The sequence below is a fragment of the Haemaphysalis longicornis genome, unplaced genomic scaffold, assembly GCF_048455015.1.
Source record: "Haemaphysalis longicornis isolate Haplotype H1 unplaced genomic scaffold, Haemaphysalis longicornis Haplotype H1 scaffold_3, whole genome shotgun sequence".
NCBI lineage: Eukaryota > Metazoa > Arthropoda > Arachnida > Ixodida > Ixodidae > Haemaphysalis > Haemaphysalis longicornis.
In genome coordinates, this window is record NW_027526335.1 from 8,254,324 (window position 1) to 8,278,821 (window position 24,498).

At 49.0% G+C, this 24,498-nt stretch overlaps 1 protein-coding gene across 1 annotated transcript in view; it reads right to left on the reverse strand.

The window, feature by feature from the left end:
- Sdc (Syndecan) overlaps positions 1–24,498 on the reverse strand; it is an 89,562-nt gene that overhangs the window by 7,230 nt on the left and 57,834 nt on the right. Inside the window, exons 2-5 of the mRNA XM_077702237.1 lie at positions 12,288–12,347; positions 5,995–6,133; positions 3,620–3,714; positions 1,411–1,597 (exon numbers count right to left, since the gene is read on the reverse strand). Of these exons, the coding sequence (XP_077558363.1) occupies positions 1,411–1,597; positions 3,620–3,714; positions 5,995–6,133; positions 12,288–12,347 (481 nt within the window). The remainder of the gene's footprint in view (positions 1–1,410; positions 1,598–3,619; positions 3,715–5,994; positions 6,134–12,287; positions 12,348–24,498) is intronic.

Sequence of the window (24,498 nt, forward strand, 5' to 3'; positions counted from 1 at the left end):
CTCTGCGGTGCAGAATGGCGCTGATAAACGAGTTTGGCACAATAAGGGCGGTTTGGCGCAGGATGGTGCAGGTAAGCAAGTTTGGCGCTCAATGGCGCAGCTGTTCCACCCCTGCATCTGTGAGAACAGCTGTTATTTTCAACGAGAACAACCAACTAAGCCCATGCTCCAAGCTAACTGTATTTGTAGACACCTCAAAACTGGACAACAACTTTGCTGTAAAATGCTGGAGCAGCTTCACGAACAATGGGTTAGTAGAGATGCTGAGCTGTGAACGGCAGCTGCAAGAGTGCCAGTGAATGTGTAAAATGGCCGGCAAATGCGAGACAGTACTCCAGCAATTTGGTAAAAAAATCTGTAGTATGTATAACTGAGGGTGCTTTAGCTGTCACTATTGTGATGCAGGCTATTGTATGACTTTATATGCAATACTGCTGGCTCTGTCATGGAGGCTCTTGTATGGAAACTGACATTTGATTTAAAACATCGGAGTTTTGGGGAGGCAAATCAAGGTAACAGGTTACAAGTGTAAAGAGATCCAGATGGCTAACGGGAAAAAAAATCTTGGCAGACAGCAGAATGACAAGCACATGACAGACAGGGCCAGCCATTTGCAGCTTGAGTAAGAGAAGTTTCGGAGAGCACAAACGATCGGGTCACGTTGGCTATGGAAGAACACCATGAGGACTGAATGACCCAATAAGGTTCTGTATATCGAATTCTCGCAATCGACGGAGCATCTGTGTTGTGGCACATACAAACAGGCTTCTGGGGCCGGGATCGAACCTGCATAATCCGGCTCAGCAGCATACCTTAGCCACTGCATTGGATTCATGGCGATTAGGTGACCGCTAATAACATTTCTGAACTAATAATAATTTTCTGAACACAAGGCTCTGTCTTCACTCGTTTAAAAACAACTTGCATGATGGCTGACCATCACAGTCGTGACGTGCCAATTTGTTTTCCCAGCCCCACACTACCCCAGCACAAGCACACACTGAGCAGGCAAACTACAGTCACAGATAACGGGGTTAACCTGGTCCCAATTAAGCGACAAAAGCAGCACTCCAACTTAATCCACCTGAGGAGACGCTTGTGCACTTCCCAAATTGACTGCTCAAATTGAGCAATCTTTTGAAGACTAGTCTTTCTTGGCTTACTGAAATGTGAAAGTTTTGGCCCGTCTATCCCTTGATTCAGCTGTCCAACCACAGTTGAAATTCTTGAGCGCAACGCTTCCAGGCAAAACATATTCAGTCTAATAAATCTAGAAAGATGCTCCATATTTGTCAAAATTGTTCAGCAAAAAGATAATGTTAGGCTTGCTTCTGGAAGAACGTCCATACATAACGGGTGTTTGTATGGACGTTCTTCCCTGCTGCTGAGCCATTGCAACACAGTACGCACCTGCCAAGATGCCAGGCTGAGCAAAAAAGGAGGACGGCCGGTCGTCCTGCTTGCGTTGCAAAATGGCCACTTCGTTGCCCAGCTGATTGTCGTCCCCGCCCGCCGAGGGTGCCCCCGCCACCTCCTCGCCTGGGCCCTTGGTCGAAGTCACCGGGCCGGATATCTCCGGAATCTCGTTGCCTTCCGTCTGCAAAGAGCAACAGTGTGTAGGAGGTGACGGGCACGGGTCACAAATGCACACTATATTCCTGCAGACCTGGATTTCTGCAGACCCATTAACAACAGTTGAGACGCACTCTAAGCAGACATGTTTCAGTTAATTTTCCAAAGAACGTTGCTTCACAAAGGTAGCTCAGGTAGCCTAGTGCAGCATTATGAAGCAACAAGTTAAGGATTAAACAGTTAAGATTCTGTTGAGGCTCATTCTTCATGTAGTAAAACTGGGTCCCAAAAGGGGCAACGTGACAAACCACTCGAGGATTTGAACAGGTCGCAGCCAAAAGGGGAGTTTGGGAGGTTTAAATACCCCTCCCCCGAACTTCATTTCCAGGTGGCTTGTAAGCAAGTGCTATTGCTCCTTTTAGCAAAACTTTCCTCCTATAATCCATTGGCCCTGCCAGACAAGACTTCTGAAAAGCATACACCGTGGGTCTATAGCAACACTCATCTTCCAATGATAGTATGCTCTTCAGAAATGAGGCCTCCAGCATTGCAATTTCCCATCAAGGAGTTCTCCAGCTGGTAAAACAACTCCCGGGGATGAGGTGCTGTCTTGATAATGCAACTGAACTGGGGAAGAGATATGGCTTTGGCTGGACAAGGTGTAAAAGGTTTCTGTGGAAGCCCAGAAGAGCACTGCAATAGTGCAATTACACAGCCTTCATTGATTGTAAGGTTTAATGCACCGACGCAACGCAGGCGATGAGGCGCACTGTAGTGGAGGGCTCCGAATTTCGACCACCTGGGAATCTAACGTGCGCCGAAATCTCGTACACATGGGAGTTTTTGCTTTTTGCCTCCATCAGAAAAGTGGCCGCCACGGCTGGGAATCGAACCCGCGTCCTCGTGCTCAGCAGCACAATGCCTTAGCCACTGAGCCACCACGGCGGGTACACAGCTGGAGGGCCAGGGTGAGGATAGCACCAGACATCAGAGACATCTTATGTGGTGGCAGGACAAGCAAGACAAAGCACAAGTATGGTGCCATGTGTCAATCTCTGAGTCTTCTTTGGCGGATGGGGCAAGCATGGTACAATGCATTACTAGCTACGTCTCATGGCAGTATATAAGCAGCCTCTGGCTTTTACATCCAGTGCACCAGTTTCCAGGCTTCGATCACACTGGAATGCAGACCATACGCACTCGTGCTGATGCTGAAGGCGCGTGACTCTGCAAGTTACATTGCGACCAAACCATTAAAATAGACACCAAAAGGGAGAGATGAGCCAATGTTACTTGGTGCAATCTAGATGTGCACCGTTCAGAGTCTGAATTTACAACACTGTTACCAGTTGACCCACCTCTGGATTAACACAAGCTGCATACAAAACCTGCTTTTGAATTTTGCAATCAACTTTTCTCATTGGAAGTAGTGCCCCTGTCCCACTCGTCCAAATTGGCGTCCAATAGGTAGAGGTAAAACAAAAACAAGCGTGTCAGTAGTGCTGGCGGCTGCGACAATTCCTGTGAGCTGTCCACCTTTATCCCTCTGCTTCTACAGCAGTGCTACATACAGGCATCTGTTATTAGGAAGTTCATCCAAGCCAGTCCAGACAGCCTAACCTATTGAGCAGAGTCTACCATTGGCTGCCAAGTTTTCTGTTTAAAGTAAACTACATTTCGTAAATTAGGTGAAGGGCAAAATAGTGTTACAGCAAACTTGGTTGCAAGAGAAATCCGAACAATGAGCACTCAAGCTTAAGCTTGCAGCATTGAAGTGCGATCAATGTGCCTGTTTGTTAATTTAGGCTGACTACCATTGTCCGGCTTCCTCCCCAAAATCAAAGCAGGTACAAGGAGATGCCTGCCAGTACCTTCAGAACTGGGCCCCGGTTTTTACTTTCACTTTGCTTTCCCATTTGCCCTGTTAGCAGTTTCAAATAATTGCTCAGTTTCTAGAAATTCACATGTACTATATCTTCCAGACTAATAATTCACAGTTTTCCAGATAAAACGCTTTTTTCAGTAAGCGGAAACGAGTTGTGCTCACCTCAATGGGAGTGACTTGTGAGCCCTTTGGCTTGGCAGCATACTTCGTAGGATATTTCGTGTCCGTGACGACCGTGACTTTGGGCGTGACGAACACTGCATCAAGGTCAACAGAAGACAAGCCACAGAGGGGGGTCAAAACAATTGCCCCTTCCTGAAGAATGTGTCAAGAGGCAGCTAACTCGGGGAACGTCACCGCGACAGCTGCAGCAACCCTTTCAAGGTAGTGCCTGCACTGCCCCGATGGCTTGACAAGGGCACATCAATCACACACACTGTCTTGTCTCCCTAATGAGGAGCTAGAGTTTCACAACGCTGCTAGTGTCAACTTGCCACGCAGATTTTTTTTTTTTGTACTCTAAATACCGCTGCATCGGGGCATACGCAATCTGCACAGAAATGGCCCGAATGCGTCACTGCAACCTCATGATGCAAAACTGGTCACACTATGAAACCTGTTTCTCCTTTTTCAACTGTAGGCTTTTATCTCGTTCCACTCCTCATTGTAGCTTTTTTTTTTGCTTGCATTTTTAGGTTTGGGTTCGTTACTAATTGGCAAAGGAACTAACAGCTAAACATAAGAACATGAAAGTATCACGTATGCTAGATCAGATTGAATTATCTGAGCTTTCAAAACGGATTAACAGAAGTAAAACAAACGACATTTGTGCATATAACATGGCAGTGATTGAGAAAACCCAGCAAATGGGGGGAAGCCTGAAAGCAACTACGAGTAAGCTAGCCATCGGCAAACACACTGTGCACGCACTCAGAGACGAACAGGGTAACATTGTGCACAACTTGGACGAGATAATATAGGCGGCAGAACGGTTCTACACCAGGCTGTATGCCAGTGTTGTTGGACCATGGGAAACTACCGTGTGTAAGCTCAACTTGCGATGTCCCATTAGTAACTAAAGAGGAAGTTGGAAAGGCTCTGAAAGCATAAAAATAGGAAAAGCTGCAGGTGACGGCATAACAGTGGATCTGTTCAGGAGGGAGAGATATTGTACTGGAAGAGCTTGCACTATTTTCGGAACGCTTGACACCAACTTTATTATCATTCATAAGGGAGATCCCAAGGACCTCGAGAATTACAGACCCATCAGCCTACTCTCTGCTGTGTACACGCTTTTTACCAGAGTTATAGTTAGCCACATAGGCGACAGTCTGGATTTCCAACAACCCAGAGGTTTAGGAAAGGGTACTCAACCATGGGTCACTTACGTGTCGTCAATAAAGTGGAAAAAAATCTGCAGAGTACACTAGACCCATTTGCATGCCATTTATAGATTATGAGAAAGTGATTCTGCACTCACTGCAGCCATTTTAGAAGCGCTAAAAGATCAGGGAATAGACAAAACCTACATAACCCTTCTAGAAGACATTTACAAGGAATGCAAGTGCAGGATAACCCTCCACAAGCAAAGTGATGAATTTCCAATCCAGAAAGGAGTAAGACGGAGATGTTACCTCGCCCAAACAATTCACAGCATGTCTGGTGGGGGGTATTTAGAGAGCTTGACTGGGAAAACATTGGATTAAGGATAAACGAAGAATACTTGAGCCATTTGAGGTCCGTGGACGACAGTCTTGCTGAGTGAGACTGCAAAACTTGTGCAAACAATGCTTGAGAAACTACTCAGAAAGAATGGCTGTGGGGCTAAAAATAAATATGAATTAATCTAAAGTAATGAGAAATAAGCATGCCAAAAATGGCCCCTTCAGCTTGGGAAATGAAACGCTCGAAGAAATAAAAGAATATTAACTACCTCAGACCGATGGTTAGTGCTGACCCCAACCACGAGAGAAATTCAGTGCAGAATAGGTATGGGTTGGGGAGCACTCTGCAACTACTCACAAATAAGGAAAATTAAGCTATCTGTCCCTCAAAAAAAGAAAAATCTACAACCAGTGCACACTGCCGGAGCTGAAAGTTACAGCTTTACCAAACAACTAGAAAGCAAACTTAGGTCAGCTCAATGGGCCATGGAAGGATAGATGCTAGGAGTAACCCTCAGGAACAGGGAACGAGCTACCTGGATCAGAAAACAAACTGGAGTAGACAATGTAACTTGAATAAAAAGAAATGATGATGATGAGTTCTGAAAGTGCAGCCTTCACTGCACACTCGCTGAATTTTGAAGGCTCATGTGTGAGTGCTGCTGCGAGGGGACAACTCTCACAAAACAAAGCATGCACTATAAAAGCTAAGAGTTCTTTCATTCATCCAGAAGCAATACTTAGAGACTAAGGACCGACCAATGACAGAAACAGTGTTAGTGTTTATTACTTACTCTTGCCACAGCTGAAACAGCGGTGAGAGCTTTTATTTTAAAAGTGAAGATTCAGCGCAGCGCGTCTGGTGCGTCTCACCTGGACCGGCTGTACCGGATCCAATCTCGTCTTCGGCCATGTGATCGTCCCCGGATCCCTCGGCATCTTCGTCGTCCCCTATGCCAGAGGACGAGTCCGTATCCTCAAAGTCTGCACTGCCTTCCACGGCTTGGTCGTTCTGCACAGCGGAGGGGGAGGGAAGACTGAAGTGGCGACACGTAGTGGCGCCAAAGACCCACCACAGCAAGGCTTATGAAGTTTGGTGTGCAAGGATGGTTTTCTTGAAATTCACCTTTCATATTTCGTCATTTGCTACTGCTTAGGAACATTGGTTTATATAAGCATGCCATCATTAAGCTGAGAACAGTGATCTGTCACGACGAGCATTGCGAGCCTAACCATTTATTCCTTTTACGTTATTTGCCCCGAGCGCGAACACAGTCGGCCCCTGGCGGCGGCGGGACGAACCGCTCCTAGTGTGGATGGCGCTCTCGGGTCGTCTGCTTGTTCACGTTGCGCGCGGCGCAAGACGCGTGCTGCAGCGTGCTGCACATGACGAAACAACCAATATGTGTGCTCGTTTGGCAGTAAGCAATGACATAGTTACCTCTGCTTGCGCATTTCCTCTAGAAACGCAATAATCAGCGGCCGTTGCGGGTTAATGCGCTCGTTTAATTCCACGAAACATTCGCCGTGGTCACCGCTTGAGTGTGAAACGTGTCATAAACATTGCTTCCACACATTCCACTTTTCTTATGGTTGAGTGCAGCCATCTGCCGTTTTGGGAACGTCGAAGGGTGCTTTTTGAAGGTGGCGTGGTGATTATTTAAAGGATAAAAGTTTAGTACGCGAAACGGGTAAGAAGCGACAAGACCTGCCAAACCCTTCTAAAACTATGCTGTTTCCTTATATTTTACTGAAATAGGAAGAAGAAACAAACGAAAAATTACACTGCCCACGACCTGTGTGCTATCGCCCATACATTACCGGGGACATATTTTACACTCGCAAGCACCTGTGTGATCGTGTTCTTCCCGTACCTTTCCTAAAATAAATACCATTTTTGGACAGTCGTCGTTTATACTGAGTTGCTAATTTTACGTATTATTTAAAATACGTTTCTATGGATGCGGAAGAGTATTTAGGGGGGATTTCTCAGTAAAATTAAGCAGTTGTGAGTTTGCGTCTGTCATGTGGCATTTCGTGTGCCATTTTCATATACAGTCGAGTCCACTTATAACGATACCGTTTATAACAATAAATCGCATATAACGATAAACGGCTATTGCACCGTCAACTTTTGTATTCTTTCTATGGTAAAATAAACCGCTTATTACCATGCTCCAGTGCCACGATATCGGATATAACGATTGAATCCGGTTATAGTTTGCACCAAAAGTGCAACAGTGATGACTCTAAGGACGCGGTTGCGCAGCCTACTCAGGTAGTGTCTTCGTAGGAAGCCCAATGCGTGACACAGTCCCTCGGGGACTTTGTTTCCGCCAAGCACATTTACCTCAGCTAGGTGAAGCACCTAATGATGCTCTTGGAAAAGAATTGCGCTAGCTTCACACGCGGCAAACAAAGGTGACCGACTGTGGCTTCTTTTCCGCAAATTAGTAGTAGTACAGCCTTGCTGGCATGCGAATAAATTGTTTTGAGCTCTGTTCCGTCTTTATTTCGCAACCCGCTTATAACAATTATCGGTTATAGCGATGGGATTTCCTTGGCACTTGGATATTGTTATAAGTGGACTGGACTGTATAACATTTTAAAATCCCGACATGAATCACCTTGTCCAGAAATGTGTCTCACTAGCATAACCAAATGCCTAATATGGTCACGTCTTAACCTCTTAAGGTAGACCTAAGTTTGAAGAAAGAGGAAAAATTGCGTAGGATAATGCACGTTGTTGCCCACGTGGGTGAGGGGTGTGTGCCATGGCTCGCTGTTTTTTTTTTTTAATTTTTTCCCACAATGCTTGCTTTCAATACAACTTTGAAAAAGGCGAGCCACAATTCCTGGACAATCTCGGACCAAAGGGGGTTAATCAGTTTTGAAAATACGTGTTGAAGTAATGCTTTTTCACCGCTACAGAACACGAGAAATAAAAAGGAAACGTGTACTACATCTGCAACAGCGCAACATCATTTGCCATCTTTAGGGTTCCTAAGCGACCTTATACGCAAGGATGCAAACCCATCTCGCTGTTGCAGGCACCTGTTAGATTTTAAAAGGAACGCAAATGGTCAACACAGCATCCGCAACAGAAAATTTGTGCTCCCTGTGAGGTCCCAGAAGCTTTGGTTTGCACACTGTAAACCTGCTTGTCACTTTGCGAAAACCTAGATAAACATGAGATGTTGCTTGTACTGCGTGCGTTGACAATTCAATTCGCAAGTTCACTTGCGGCGAAAGCTGTAAATAAGGGATCCGACACCGTTATTCATCAAACCTTCCTTCAGAGTCACAAAAATTTCATTTAAAAGACCCGTTAGGGCGGTTACATTTATATCTCTGCGCTGATCAAAATTCAGTAATTTTATCTTGCCTTTCGAACCCACACAAAATATCGTAAGCTCTTATAAAGAATGTCGGGGCAGGTAGGTGGTGTTACCATTTCAGGGCATCCCACAAATGCAAGAATGCGTCATGCTACCAGTGAAAGCGATTGAGATTAGCGTTGCAAACTGAATTTCAGAGATCGAGGCTTCATGATTTGTTTCTGTTTATGCTTTTATTGAAGGCTCAAAGCTATAGTCTGGAAATATCGAGCTTGCTACGAGTACGAGCCACGGTGTACAAGTTCAATTGTCACTATCACGACCATTCTGAGATTCCCGGTGGGTCGTCGCTTTTTTTTTTTTTTTGGCGTAGTAATGAAAACTTGCTGCCGCTTCCATGCTATACATTGAACGTTGAGGAACCGAACTACAGCATACCACTCTTGTTTGCACCTTTCGTGCGCTCATACTGCGAGAAAAAAGCACGAAGCGCGCCCACAGTGTGCATTCCTACGGGCCGCTCGGCGGAGCATCCACACTAGCAGCGCAACGCTGCCGCCACCTACATGTTGATCTCGCGGCGAATAGGAAAAACAGATTGGCAGGGGGAAGAGGGAAGGAGGGCGAGCCAGGGAACATGTAACTTTTGCGCTATAAGTATGAATATGTTTCTGCAGCAGCAGGCCACACATCCGTTCAATGACATTTACCAACTGCATCTTAATTCTCAGCTTAACATGACAAAAAAAATGAAAGGAAGGAACTGATGTGGTTTCAGAAGTAAACGGTGAGCTTGCTTTGATGGCCAAAGAAAACATCCTCGTGATAACGTGCAGACCACAGCACATGTACATTGTTCAATGGACAGAGTGACGATTGATGCAGTGGATTGATGCAGAGAAGGTGCAATGCTGGGGCCGGTTCCACCCAGTGGTGCTTGCATCAATGCTGAACTGGAGTGGTTGGCCAGGGCAAAACAAATTGAACAGATCCGCTATGCACAAAGGCCATGGCCATGCGCTTTTCCAGGCACTTTGACCCACTGTGGCAAAGATTGATTGGGCAGGTTAAGACTGGGAAGTACAGCTTGTTTAAAAATACAGAACAGGTACGAATTTAAAAAATGGATGGTTTAAAATGCTACTCGTTATTCACACACGCATAGACAAAAAAATTGCAGGAACTGCTATGTGGTAATTACTGCCAAATGTGCAAACAAGTCTCTGCTTTGCGCCGATTTGTTGAAGTTGGCTTCACTGCTAAATTTTCACGCTTTGCCAGGAAGACCTCTACGGGTAATATCAGTCGCTGCACATCAAACATTACAGACGGTCAGACAGGCCTACACAATCTTCTTGATGCAATTTTCTGCACCACCGGCTAGCGCTTGACAGAACTTGAAATGGTCGCATTACTCGACGGCAACGACCAGAAATCAATTCGACCGAACGTATGGCACTTAAGAGCGGCATGAAAAAAAAAAAAAAAAAAAAGCAAACTCGAGCAAAAAAAAAAAAAAAGAACTAGCTTTGCTGTATAAATGCAGTGTGGGAGGTGGAGGCTTGACAGGCCGCTTGTGAAAGGGGGGTGCAGAGAGAAATCATCGTGCAGAGGGTCCTTTATTCCCCCCCCCTCCCCCCCCCCCCCCCCCCCCCGACCGGAGGGAAGTACAGAAGCTACCCTGGAGTACGCAGAACGAAAAGAAGCAACGGCAAAAATCTGTCTCCGTGATCTCGGTCCAGAATATGGCAACCCCCAAAACCTGCTATTTTCGCATCGATTTTTGCCAAGCTCGATCGTTGCTGGTTCGCCCGCAGCAGAAAAAAAGAACGGGACGTTACGTAATCAGCGGCATACTTCGACGTCGGCCCCGACCGAGTAATGGTTACGTTGGGCAGCATCGATGATTACGCAGGCGTGCCCTTGGCGGGCCGCAAGGACGCTAGCATTATCGCCGCGCGCCCCCGCTAAGCGTTTCGGCGAAGGATAGTTTAGGATTTCAATCCCAAGTTCAGAGGCGAAGGAGGCTGTTACATGGCGGTTAGATAACAGAGTGGGGAGAAAAGAGGGTGAGTGGGGGGAGGGGGGGGGGGGGGGAGTGACTGGCCGATGCGGCATTAGGGCAGCGAGGCACGCCGTATGGAGTACAAATTTACAGATCGCAAAGAAGCAAGGCTGACGATAATTCTCGGTTAGAAATACCAAGGGCACTGCGCTAGAATGACACGAGCGCACACAAGAAAGAGATGGGACAATTGCGCTACGGGGGATAGCGCTTGCCCCGTACTGTTGTGCTTAGTTGTGTTTGAAATGCGCGCCTACGGCTCGTGCTACGCCAGTACCGCTGTCGCAAAAATAGACTAAGGATTAAGCTAAGCCTAGTCAACCTCGAGATACCGCAGAACGTTCTGAACCGGGGGCCTCGGTCAAGCACCAAACTGAAAACAACGTTCCTACATCCATGTGATCAGCTTGCAGCGTGGGTCTTGTTAATTCGCATCTCTCGCAGGCGCACTTTAGATTAATGGCTATAGTTTGCGCTGTTGATGGACATGCGATAAAGAAGCTTAATTTACGCCACCGATGCTCGTCGCCATTCGAATTAGTTTATGCGAATTTGAGCACGAGACTCGGTAGGTGACAAGGAGGCGAGGCAGCCTGAACAAGTCTCTTCGCTTCCCCCGTTTTGGTTTTCGGTGGAGACTTGAGCAAAATGCACCAAGTAGAAAATACGCTGGTGTATCGTCATTCTCTGGATTGATCCCCCCCCCCCCCCCCCCCTCGCAGCTTATCCACATTGCCCCAGTCTACTAGAACGGTTGTTGGATTAATTGTTATTAGTTGCATCATTCCATTGGTTGCACTAGTTGCAAGTTTTGCACACTCACTCATTACCGTTTCCGCACAAATTAAAGAAAATGGTCAATAAAAATGCAATGAACGTATATCGAATGCCCTTCTTGACGACGCCAAGTTAGGCAAGTCAGAAACAATGAACGCACTTCAAATCTTCAGCAAACGGACTGTGACAGACTGTGCTTCGCTGGATTGCTCGGGGCACTTCGGAGTAAAAACTGGGTTTTACATTGTGGTATGGCGATGTTGCAGGCAACACGCCCAAAAAAGTAGTGCAAAGGCATGCACACACGCCACTTACGGCCCCTGTCGAGTCGTCAAAACGAACGGCTAGTAGAAAAAGCGCTAGCGCCATCTCGGCACGAACAGCGTGCTTCCTGGGACAAAATTAGTTACTCCTCGCAAGCGACTCCACGATGTTTATCACGTCTGGCGAAAGCTCATTTCGTGTAGGTGGAAATTGCGAGCCCACAGTCGGCGCGAGGCATGCGTCAACGGCCAAATAGAAGCGGCGGAGGCGATCGTCAGTTGTTCTGACTAAACGTTACTGCAGAGTTAAATAAGGCGAAGGCCAGATCTACTGTAAGCACGCGAGCCAGACCGAATGGGTTAAGATGAAGACAGCCGTACACTTCTGCTTGAGACTGCATAGAGGGAAAGAGCTTACATCAAAACTGCGTGGGCACAGCCTGCATATATAAAATGCAATTCCGTTCTCTTGCCGCATCTCTAAGACCCGCTGTGACACTTCCAAGTCCCAAACGAGAAAATATTAGGACGGGCATGCGGGCAAGCCACATGAGCGTAATTAAGTGGGAAATTTGCCTCAAGGCACACGAGCATGCCTTGGATAAGTCTTCAGAATTAATTCGCTTTTGCTTTGGGAAGCCGCTGCCGTGAAATGTTCAAGCAGCCGCACTAACACCCAAAAAACCGTTAGCAGGATGAAAGGCAGTTAGGAGGTAGCAATACCTGGGGTTCATCAATGAAGAACATGCCGTTATCGCCATGCTTTTCAGCCGTGCTGTGCACCTGCAAAAACAACGGGGAAAATGATTAGACAAAACAGGACACAAACACTCGTCGTACAAGCAAGCAACGCCCGAAAGAAAACCGTTGAACACTACGAAGAAGCAGGAAAGTTTGCAACTGGATCCTCCGCAAAGGTGTGTATCCTGTGACCAACGGTACAGGCTCGTTAATTGCCCGTTCCTTTTACCCCCTCCCCATATGCGTCTGGAATGCGTGGGGCCATTAACAAGACACCGATAGGAGGAGCGCACCGTCCCGCTACAAACACGAGGGCCTCTCCGCGACAACGATTCTTCTCGAGGAATAAAACGGGACAATGTCCTACGAGGGGATAATAAAGATCCATTAATCTTACTGCGAAATGTTCTTACCCCGGATTCAGTCCCATTCTTTCCGAGCGGTGGTTAAAGACAGCAGGGGGTGCGAATATGACGCCTGAAGACGTCACGGCAGGGCCAATCGAGCAGCGTTTCAGCGCACGCGAGTAAAAGCTCGCAGTGGGCGCCTGCGTCTCCGCCTGAATAAGCCGGATGGCGATTCCGGGCTGCAGCCCACAGCCGAAGTGAGCGAGGTGCGGGATGAGACGCCACTGCATTTCATTCCCCACTCCACGTCTCATGTCCCGCGGAGTATAGACACACTTGCCCCTTCTGTTCAGTAGAAAGAGCCTCGCTTCACCACACCATCTGGCCATGTCCAGACATACAGCGTCACGTAGAAGAAGTCACCCCCTCCTTCACAACCTACCATCCTCCCCAGAGTGGGAGGCTACCATTGCTAGCCCAGCTCGCTCGTTCAAGAAGCCCTCGCCCAGTTGGCTAAAGACACCGGGCTCCCGAAACATCGGGAGCCTAGCTGCAGTAACGCTTGGGCAAGAAGTTGCTACTGCATTTCACACCAATTTGCCAGTCCTTCCGTATAGCAAAACACCGCGTACTGCTTGCGAACTCTACGGGTAGCTTGCGGCTGGGGAATAGACGCGCTTCAGGCGCAGGCATGACTGAAGGTAGTAGGTAATTACCTTACATTAATTACCTTAACGGATAGAAGTCTAATGTGTAGACCATGTACCGAGTTATTCCGGTCAATTTAATTCCCTGCCCATTGCCATCCTGTTCTGCGCACCGCCAGATAAAAAAAAAATGTCTAAGTGAGGGCAAACTACGGAACAATCGAACAGCCAATGCTTTTTTATCCACAAGATATTGAAAGCATGACGATTTAACGTGATCAACCTGCACACGTAAAACGCACCGCCGGGCCATTCTGCCTCTTCGTGCGCTTATGGGGCCGCACCCCGATCGAGTGCACAGCGAGTGCACGACCAAGTGCGCTGCATACGCTGCTCCTGTAAAAGCGGCAATCGATCGGGACCGAAACTCGCACCCGCACGAAACGACCGCCTTGAGAAACACGCAGCTTGGAACAGTGGATATAAATCCCCTTGCCTTCGCATCATAGCTGCTGAAAGGGGAATCTGTTCAACGAGCATAGATGCGTCGAGCAGAATAGATGGAAAAGGGAAAAGCCGTTTGCTGAGAAGGCGAAGAAGGATAAACAGAAAGACGAGGATGGCAATGGGAACTTTGGCGGAGATGTGTGCAAGAGTAAAGGGGTATAAGAACAAAAGCCGGACGCGAAGCGGGAAGGGACCGGCAGCAGGCAAGTCCGACGCCGCCGGAGGCACCGAGGGCAATAGCCGCAGGGCCCGGCGCGCCCCCGCCGTCTCCAGCAATCGAGTCACTTCCTGCCCCGAGACTGCCCCCCGCACAGAGACCCGGTGGGAGACGCCCCCGCAGTGGAGGCCAGCGCCGGCCAGCTACGCCCCGGGGGACAGCCGTTACACGCGCCCAGCTGGGTGCCGCAAAGGACACACAAACGCAGGGACCGGGTGCGAAAGAGGATTCGACCGTCTTCGGCCTCCCTCCCCGACTGGGCCAACAATGCTGCTCAGAACGGATTGTTTTGAACGCAGTGGGACGAGCTACTGGAAGTGGGCGCTCTTCCTGCTCTATTGCCGAGATGATTCAAGCAGTGAATATGAAGAAATTTTCGAGGACAAATCAAGAGAGCTCCTTCACGCTTTCTGCCGCTAAGGCTGAGCACGGAGGAGTCTTCGGACCGAGAACGAGGATTACTAGCGAACCCTGCTTTGTGAATGGTGTTTTGACGACAGCGCCCGGATGCGCGCGGTTATCCTGTCGCATGCGGCAAAGCGCAACGTCGGTGTGTTCCTTCCGCCATTATAGACCGCGCCGGCGATCTCGCTTGACAACCATAACCTGTAAGCCACAAACAGTCGCACATCTAGACTTATTGTTTGATCGATCAGGTTATTGATGCAACTGGGTGCTTCTGAAAGGGATTGTGCTTAAAGAGAGGCATGTTAACCAAACGCGTCGGCGTTCGGTTCACCGACTCGACTGCGCACGCAACTTTGCTGCGTTTCCGTTTGTTATAGGGTATTGCGGAGCACAATTCGCTTCTGTAAACCAAGCACCCCGAGAATCTGGCGCCATTCTCGATTATGACAGCATGACATGCAGGAACGAGAAGCTGACGAAGGAAGGGACTTGAGCGTAGCGCAAAAAAAAAAAAGGGGGGGGGGGGGGGGCAGGAAGCCTTACAGTTACACGAGAGTGAGAAAGGCTAATGAGGACGGAGGCGTCAGTGCTTCGGGGTTCGCACATTACGTGGGACTAGAACAACTATACATAACGCAAAAACGTGCGGGCACGAAAATTAAAGGCTGCCGTGAAACCAAGAAAGGTTCAGCGAAAACACGAGGCGCAAACGCCGTTTGAACCTAATTCAAGTGAATCTTCGGTACAGATCCTAGCAGCAGAGCACATGATTAGGGAAGTCTAGTATAGATGATCCGGAGACAGCGATCACCACACGCTTCTTCGGAAAGACGAGTTTTTGAAGAAACGAGTCATGTTTGCTGACCCAGACTTGAATTCCGGTACAGAATGGCTGCAACAAATTGCTCTCCGCTTGTTCCCACCAGGAGTAACTTTCAGCAAGATGACCTGTCGTACCCGGCTTCAACTGTCGTAAGACGAAGAGGTGTCGGTTGTAAAACCACGCCATCTGAAATTATTGCGCGACTCGGGCCTGAAGCGGTGCGATGACATCCTGGCGATGCTCCAGTGAAAGCGTTCATGAACCAACTGCGCTGTGCTGTGCAACACTTGCTTTCGCAAAGCGACGACATCCCCTGAAAAGTCGGTGTGTATCACGTAGCGAATGTATTGAGTTTCCGATACAGCCAAAAAGAAAGCGGGTGCGCTAAGCTTTGGAACAGCTTGTACAGCTGAGGCTGGAATGGGCGGTCTTGCGAACGAGGGAACTACTGTCAAATTTAGTACAGTCTAATGAGGGTGGTTTCAAGAACAGAGTGAATCTTTCAAATGTCGAACAAGCACCGGGAAAGCGATAAGATGCTCAATTTTTGCGTTAACGGCACATGAAGGCAACATTACTTTGCGAATGAATTAACGGCTAAGTCTTTCGAGGAAAGCTATTTTCTCCGCAAAATTGCTTCGACTAAAGCAGAAGTATTTTCAACGGTAACAGCACAATCAGTGCTGTTGATTGATTGTGCACAATCAGTGCACAATCAATTTTGAACAGTGCTGCACAGCAGAGGCGCTTGAATAAGAGGAAATGGAGGCGTGGCGCGCAGTGGCTGAACGTTGCGCTTCACCGCCAGAGGCCGGCGCACGTAACCACGGTGAAACCACGGAGGTTTTTTTTTTTTTTTTTTTTTTTCATCCACGGACGCAGCAGTTGTTAAACACGTTTATTTCCCATTTTTAAGCCAATTTGCCGTGAAAGAATGTAAAAAAAAGAAGAGAGGCCCGAGGCGAGAAGGAGTCCTCTCAACCTTTTCTTCAGCAAGGCCTCCCCCCCTCCCCCTCCCCCGAGCTCAGCGTGACGGCAGTCGCGGCGTGAACAATAATTGTGATGGGAAGGGGCCTGGCACCGGACGCGGGCGTGCTTGCACGCAGCCAAGAATCCGAGCGAGAAAAAAAAAAAAGTGGCGGGGTGTGGCTGAGAGAGAGAGAGAGAGAGAGAGAGAGAGAGAGAGAAAAAGAGGGCGCGTTTCGATGCCCGTCTCCAGCCCCTCGCACGGGTTTCCTCCTTTTTGAACCTCCCTGCTGCCACGCCAAGCTGCAGCAGTGAAAGTAAAGTCCTCCGGAAGGAAGAGGCTAACAAGAGCATAAAAAAAGGAAGCAGGAAAGGAGGAGACGGGCTGCGAGCGACATAAAGGAAAGCCCCGGGGCTTTCCTAGCCGGGCAGTGTTTGTTGTCAAAGCGACAGCGAAGGAGGCGCAGCCGGGAAGCCAATATAGCGGGATTCCGGGAGACGCCGCGACGCGCAGCTCTTGTCCTTCCGACGTGCTTCCCCGACGCGCCTGCAGGACGACGAGCGGGCAGCCGAGCCCGCCTGCGAAAGACACCGCGCTGAGCTCCTCTGTTTACGGCTTCCGCGAAAGCGACGGCGCGAGACAAAAGCCGGCCGCTCAAGTATCCTTTCATCCCGGATAGCCCAAGGCCGAGGTGCCGCGGGACAGTCATTTCGGGCACAAGTAAACTTCGTATAGGGAGCAAAACGCTGACAGTCTTCGGAACTTCGAGCAAACTTCGCCCAGGAGAAGGAAGGTGCAGAAGAAGTTAAGGAGACCAGCGAAGCATCGATGCCTCCGGACACGACGCAATTAGGATTTGTGAGGCAACGCTACACGAGCAGTTTGGTTGAAGCGAAAACGTACGCTGAAAATGCGTGCAGTAAGCGCTCGCTATAACGAAACGCTCGGAACTTCGTTATAAGCAGCGCTTCTTTAAAAGCGGGGATGAGAGTTCCCCTCCTCTGGCGTTCGAACAGCGAGAAACCTCAAATAAAGCGATAATTCCAATAAAGCGATTTTGTTAGACTTCGTTACTGTACTTATTAACAAGGCTTGCTGCGGAAAACTCGCTTTGACCCCTAACTTTTTTTTTTTTTTTTTGAAGTCAGGTTATTACAAATTACGAACGAGGAGCAGTGGGAGGCCGCGCTGCTCAGCACAGACCCTATGACCCAGGTTTCACTAGCTCAGGTGGCCGAAGACGCCGCAGAGATCTACATGAATCCTGCCGTCGCCGGAAGGACTAAAGTCGACCTGAAAACGGTCCCACCCGTGGCAGCAATAAAGTTTAATCTGATCTGATCTGAAGTCAGGCTCACAGCAACGTTGGGAAAGCACACAGGGCGCAGCACGTGTGGTAGCTGGCCTGCTCGTGGTTACCGTTGATTTCGAAGAGCACACCCCGTACACGCGGCAAGGGCGGCGCCTCGCCGGTCAACCCTGCCGGGGTCGCTTGCGCAAACCCAGCCGATCGCCGCTGACGTCAGCTCTGCGGTGAAGAGACCTCCGGCACGCGACGAGGTCGTTCGTTTGCCGGAACAAACGCGCGTCGCAGCTCCGGACATCTACGTTACGGCCACGACGCTGCTTCGGGGAGGGTGCTTTCGAGACACCGCGCCTGTCCAAGCTCGCTTCCCGCTCCGTGACCGCAACGCGAACGGTGGCCGCGTGGCGTGACGAATGGGTATGATGACCGGTCGTCTCCCGCCACGGCCTTCCGTCCGGGAGGATCACGCACGCGGCCGGCCAGCTGACGCGGTCGAACGCCAGCCGCGGCTTTGCTTCGAGGAACAAACAGCGTCTGGGCGCTCGTGAGCTAGGGAAAGCGATTGGCCATGACGGACGCACGCGATTCTGCCGCAGGAACGTATGCTGAACAGAAGCACTCACAAAGCGTTGCATCCGAATTTTACTGTTAGCTTTTCTTTTACGGTCGGCTAGCCCGAGAGCATTAACGAATTGAGACTAAAGGTCAAGGCCACCGCAGACGAAGCGATGGTGGCTCGGATGTGCGAATCATTTCACTAGGCGGAAATCGAAGCCAAAGGTCACAGCCGGCTCCGGTCTTTTCGGTACAGGGCGTTTCGGTACAGGGCGTTTCGGTACGGTCTTTTCGGTGCACGGACCTTCCGGGACAAAGACGAATTCCGGCGAGCGCTTCAGGCTGCACGCGTTGTCGGCGGGGTGGTTGCAAGCACACAATTAGTACCTATTTATCACAGATGTTCTTGTTTTCAATTGTGCGTAATTTAAGGCAAGTAAATGGTTATACGGGCTTGCCAGAAAAAAAGTCGGTTTATGTATTAAATACTAGCTGGGATATTTATGGCATTTAGACAACGTAATTGTTCATTATTTTGTTTTTAGCGACTTATCACCAGTATCAGACAGTAGCATTGTGTTTTTCACTTGTTTTTGACGACTTATCACCTGTTTTTTTTTCGAAAATCAGTAAGATCAACTATTTTGTTATCACTTTGTGCAATCTCTACGACAACGGCTGCGTAAATGAGTGCCACGGCACGGGGAAAGGAACCTGCGACGCGTGGGTGCGAGAGGGGTGGACTGCAGGGCCAGGATACTTCGTTCACGGGTCCCCGAAAGCCAAACATTTTGGGGGAGGGGGGGGGGGGGGGGGACGTGCGTTACTGCCAGTTTACGTTCGCCGTGGCGACCGCTAGGAAGACCAGTACTGGAAGAAGGTTCATAGCTAAGTTGTGCCTATTTTCGGCAAAAAGCAAAAGTTTCTAAGCTGCGAGGTGCAAAATTATCGATGTCTAAAATCTTGATTAGTGCCCCTTCGCTTATCGGAACTGCAGATATCGAAGCATTTCAGGTGGCGAGCACAGTAATGTGGCTGAGCTAACGCAGTAAACCGTTCGTCGGGTAAAGTTCACTGGAATACGGGTAAATGTTTGAGCGCGATGCACCAGTACAGGTCTATGTTGAGTGACGGTCAGCAGTAGCGGCCCATTCACATTTTAGATAATTTACATAACCTAAATAATGCCGTCACTGCGCAGGCTCAAGTGGGAGTCGCTTCCGAAGCTTCAATAAACCTTTATATCCGTCCGAGTATTGCGCGTCAGCCAGGTTAATCAAAGCCACAGCTGCGTTGCACAGCTAGCGTTGCTCTGCGGGGCCTACTAAATGCACACAGGCTTTGATTGAAAAGTCCGCCACTGGTTTGCGTGGCACTCGGAATTAAAAAATGACGAGCGAACGAAGCACGGGAGGACATACACGTGCGACAAATACGGGGTGTTTGTATACAGAATTTAACTTGCTTGAATCGATATATTTAGCAGTTCGAGTATTTGGGTGTGAGTAGATGAGTATATAGATTGTCAGGGAAAGTGGCAGCGATTAATACCCGAGCTTGAACCGATACGTCCTGCACCCAAAAGACCGGCGCATCCCCCGGGGACGAAGCGAGAAAAAAACGAACCCGGGCTCGAGCCGGTTGTACGCAGAACGGACTGACAGATCCGCTGCCTTTACGGCCTTTGCAGTACCCGCGAATGTATGAAGCGAGCAAATCAACATAGCACAACACGTTAATCAACAACACGTTTATAGAATGCTACCTATAATCGTATCGTTCAACCTCTGCATTAACTTTGGCTGGGCGGCTGAATCGAGGGACGGGCAGACATGCAGACCAACTGACATACAGAGAGACCGAAATTTCCGCGCTTCGTGAGCGTATCGTCCTTAAAAAATACTGATGGCGGTGATATTCAGGTGCCATTTATCTCTGATAGGAATGAAACCCCACCAAATTATGGCAAGTATAATTTCCGGCAAAACGTTGAAAATCCCAAGCGAACAGTCCTGAAAAATATATTGATGTAGGTTGCCGAAAGCATTGCGGATAGCTTTTAATATTACATCAGAGCCTTTTCAACTTCCAAATTACAAACACAGTAAACCCAGCATAGTAACTGCTAGCGACGATAACGCCGGGACGGAAGCCTGCGACAAGGTATAACAGATAATAGAGAGTTTTAGCTGACCGTTTTTGACGCTCCGCTATGCTCCCGACGTCCCGCTCGGCACAACGGGAGCGTCAGCAGCCGAAAGGCTTTTAGCTAAGCGATAACCGTATCTCCCTCGCCGGGGAATGATTCGCGTGACTGGTCGTTTCGCGTGCGCCTGTAAACCAAAACTTCAACCTAAAGGTTGTATTTGGTCGTGTAAACAAAGCAAAATACCGTGTTTCTTGGCCTCATTTAACTTTTTTTTTGTATAATGTAGTCGCTGCTATGGTATAATTTTTCTAAATAACAATAAACAAGCCGATAAACTTTGGAATAGCCAAGCCAAGGCTGTCTTTCTCGGCGCTGCATAGAAGCAGCCCCGCGTTTCGGCCGACGTTTTCCGCTTCCGTTTTAAAGATCTTTGAGGTGTGTGGCACCATTGCGTATTCGGAAGCTCCCTTGCGGCTTCGTCGGTCGTGTTTCAACTGAAGAAACGAAGTTCGCCGGAGCGCGCTCGTATTGCGTGGGCAGCCATGTTAAAATTCCGCCCGGTAGCGTAAGCTGCCGCGACGGTCCGCTAAGAGGCCTCGGATAGCGGAGCGAGGCCCCGCTCCGGTATCGCCGGTAGCGCGCTAGCATGCCACGCATGCGCAATGGCGCTCCCGCTTGCTATCGGAGAGGAGCGGACCGTCAGAAACGGTCAGCTAAAACTCTAATGACTCGGAATGCGCATTGCGTTATCAGGAGAAAGCAACCCCCACAAATACGGAATGTCAAAATATTTCAAGATCTTCATCGTCATTACGTTAGGAAGAAACAGCTTCCTTAGCCTCTGCGGTGGCGCTTAATTACGCAGCTGTTAGTGTAGTTTCTGGAAACTGGAACAAATAGTTACTGCCGAAATTTTTTTATTAAAAAATGAGAAAATATGTACATGATGATACTGTCCTTCAAGAAACGAAGTAATCAACGAGCTATACTTTTCCTGGCTACTGTTACGCAAATAGGCTTTTTTGGCAAGGCCGCATAAATTTTTACTGGCCTTAAATAACGCGGAAATACGAGCAACAACAGTTGTAATAAACACGTTCGATTTGCGTGCTTGCAACTCTTATGTTAACAACGCGCGCGAATTTCACTGCCTAAAACGCTCGCTCGAATTCGTTTGCGTACCGAAAAGACCGTGTACCGAAAAGACCGTGTAAGACCGTGTACCGAAAAGACCGTGTACCGAAAAGACCTAGACCCGGTCACAGCACCACAATATAGCAAGGGGCTTTTTCCCCTTTGAAGCAAGACTGGATAAATGCCTACGCTGGTCTCAATGCGAGGTTTACCAAACGCTCGTGTTTCTAGGTGCGATTTTTTTTAAACGTGCGATGACTGTATGGATGTTACCTTGTTCTGACGCCTGGATGTCCCCATACGATAAAGTATACGGTACAAATATGCGGATGGGCGAAACTAATTGACGGATTACTTACTAATTGAGGAACTCGCTAATTGAGAAACTAACTAATTGAGGAAGAAAACGCCGAATGCAGCACTGTCCTCTATTCACAAAAGCGGAGAGCCACGAATCGTCCAGTGCCGAAGTATTGCGCGAAAGTGTCAGTTTAATGTACCAGGAGGAGACGAAGGAACAAGACAACGAAAAATTCGGCGATACGGAAAGCTGTATTTGGTTAACAACGTTGTCACGCAACGCTCTATAATGCCAAAAATGTAAATCACTGCGTACCGAAGAATGAAGCGGCAAGTACAAGGTCAGGGTCGGAGCAACACGGCGGTACAATTCTTCCCGTGATACTTCGAAAAAAAAAAAAATCGCCAACGTTCCAGCGCAAGATCGCACGAAGCACAGACAACGAGTTCGTACAACCGCTCCCCTGATAGTGACGGGTCGTCGTCTCGAAGCCGCAAATCAGAAGCAGCTCGTGCGACGTGTCCTCAAAACGTGTAACGACCCGGCAAATCGGCCACAAATTCTCCGCCCCTCGGCGGGACACCGAAGAGTAGCAAACGAAGCGTGGGACGTTCTCCTCCCCCAGCCGCATGCATATCCCGCAGGCGGAGCATCTCAAAACGCGGACTGGCCGCAGCCGAGGCGAGCGCGTAAACACGAGATGACAGAGACGGGAGCATCTGCGACTCATCAAAACCCGTCGCCGCGCCGCAGGAGGGGGACTGCACGGATGCGGGAAAGGAGGTGACGGGGAACGGAAGGGGTTTCTCGCCCTCAATTTCCGCTGGAAGGAGTAGCAGGCCGCGGAAAGGGAGGCACACGCAGTTGAAGTGGTCAGCACTACTGGATGGAAGGGGGAAAATGGCCACGGCACTGGGGAATGCGAAAGTGGTTCGAACTGCGACAGCAAATCAGCTTGGAGTGAACGGCCTGCTATTGTAGAGAGGAAATGTAACGTCTTCATGCGGCGTCTTCACAGTTCCGGACATATTCGAACAAACGGTCCGGTATCCAACGTGGGGACAACCACCCAAAAATAATCGTCGCAAGGTAAAAAAAAAAAAGAAAAAAAAAATCTCCAAACGTTAACGGGACTTTGAAAGGTTTGATTTGATATGCCAACCTATACCAAATTAAAGAATCCTATTCGTTTAAAAGGCATCTGAAAGCGGAAGCCGAACAAGGTCAGAGGCGCGCTTGAGAGATCGGGGCCGAGGATGTAAACGAGCTGTAGCTGCCATGTACGGTCAATGCGAAAATTTCATCCTTGTCTTTTCCTACTGCTTGTTCATTATTCGACTGAAACATGCGGCTCCTTGCTTAGACTTCCCATACCCCTTTCCACCCATCTTCGACCGATGTTGTAAATATACGGCGCTCTGGGGAGCAATCTATAGGTACCCCTTTACTCCTGGGAGCATTTAATGCAGAACGAACGTAGAGAAATGACTAAGCGGGGCATGCATAGCGCAAAGTGCTCTTTGGAGAAGATGGCTTCGCGCCGTCCGGCGGATGTGCCGGCGTGAGGGAGGCGAACTTCCGGCAACAAGGCAGAAGTGGCGTATATCCGTCATCGAATGATGCCGGGGAGCTGGCGGCCGGCCCGGAGACAACGCGAGGAGTGACGCCCAAGGACGACCCAATCAGGACGACAGTCCGCGCTGCCAAGGAGCGGTCGCGGAGGCTGGCAAGAAGAAGAACGCGACCGAGAATAGCGAGAGCGTCACATTCGTCGTGCCTTACGGCCCTGCAAAGGAGCGAGGTGCCGTGGCGCACCTGGGACCGATCCCTCTCTACGGAGAAGCTCGACTGCCGACAAATGGGGCCTGACGTAATTTCTTACCCTTACACAACTTGACACGCCAAGGCTGCCGGTTTGGCGGATCCGCTTGTCCGCGCAAGTTAAGCGTTTGCCGTGCAACACAAATGAAAAAAATCGCGATACCTTAATAACTTCGAAAAAAAATTACCGAAGTTCGGTTTAATCACAACTGAAATGCAGAAGCGAGAGGCAGGAATCGGCATAGTCTGGTGAACCGGACAGGGGATCTCTGCTCTCCTCGCACATCGATGATAGCTGGATGCTTTTGGCGCATACACAAAGGGAGGGGGGGGGGGGGGGGGCAATGAAGGTCCATTCATTTTTCATTGAAATATCAATTGGGGGGAAGGGGGTGGGGCTTACGCGCCGACAACCTGGGCAACGAGGCGCGGCGTAGTGGAGGGCTCCGGATTAATTTTGACCAACAGGGAATCTTCAACGTGCGGCGAAATCGCGACAAAGGGGCGTTTTAGCTTTTCGCCTCTATTTGAAAAGCGGCCGCCGCGACGGAGAATCGAACCCACGTCCTTGAGCTCAGCAGCGCAACGACTTATCCACCGAGCCACCAGCAACAAAGCCACCTGTACAACCCGTGGCGGATAACAGATGGAGTCATTATTGCCCAAAAATTTAGCATTAACATAACCCTACCTATGAATCTGAGCTGAGGCCAAGCACTTGAAACAAAGATTAATTAATGGAATTCGCTATAATGACATTACGCGCGCATGAAACCAACCGGATGAAATCAACATCCGCGCATGAAATCAACACTTGTCTGTGATATAGTTTGAACTCGACTAACAGCAGTAACCGGGAATTCCGAGAAACATGTCCCGTGACTCGAGTTTGTAGATAGTTGAACTCTTCTAGTAGTTCATTATTTTAACGCCTTAGCATCCGCGGCGGGTTAAGATAATTTAGAAATCTGAGCGTCTATTTTGCAGGTCATTTATACAGAGCGCATAAAA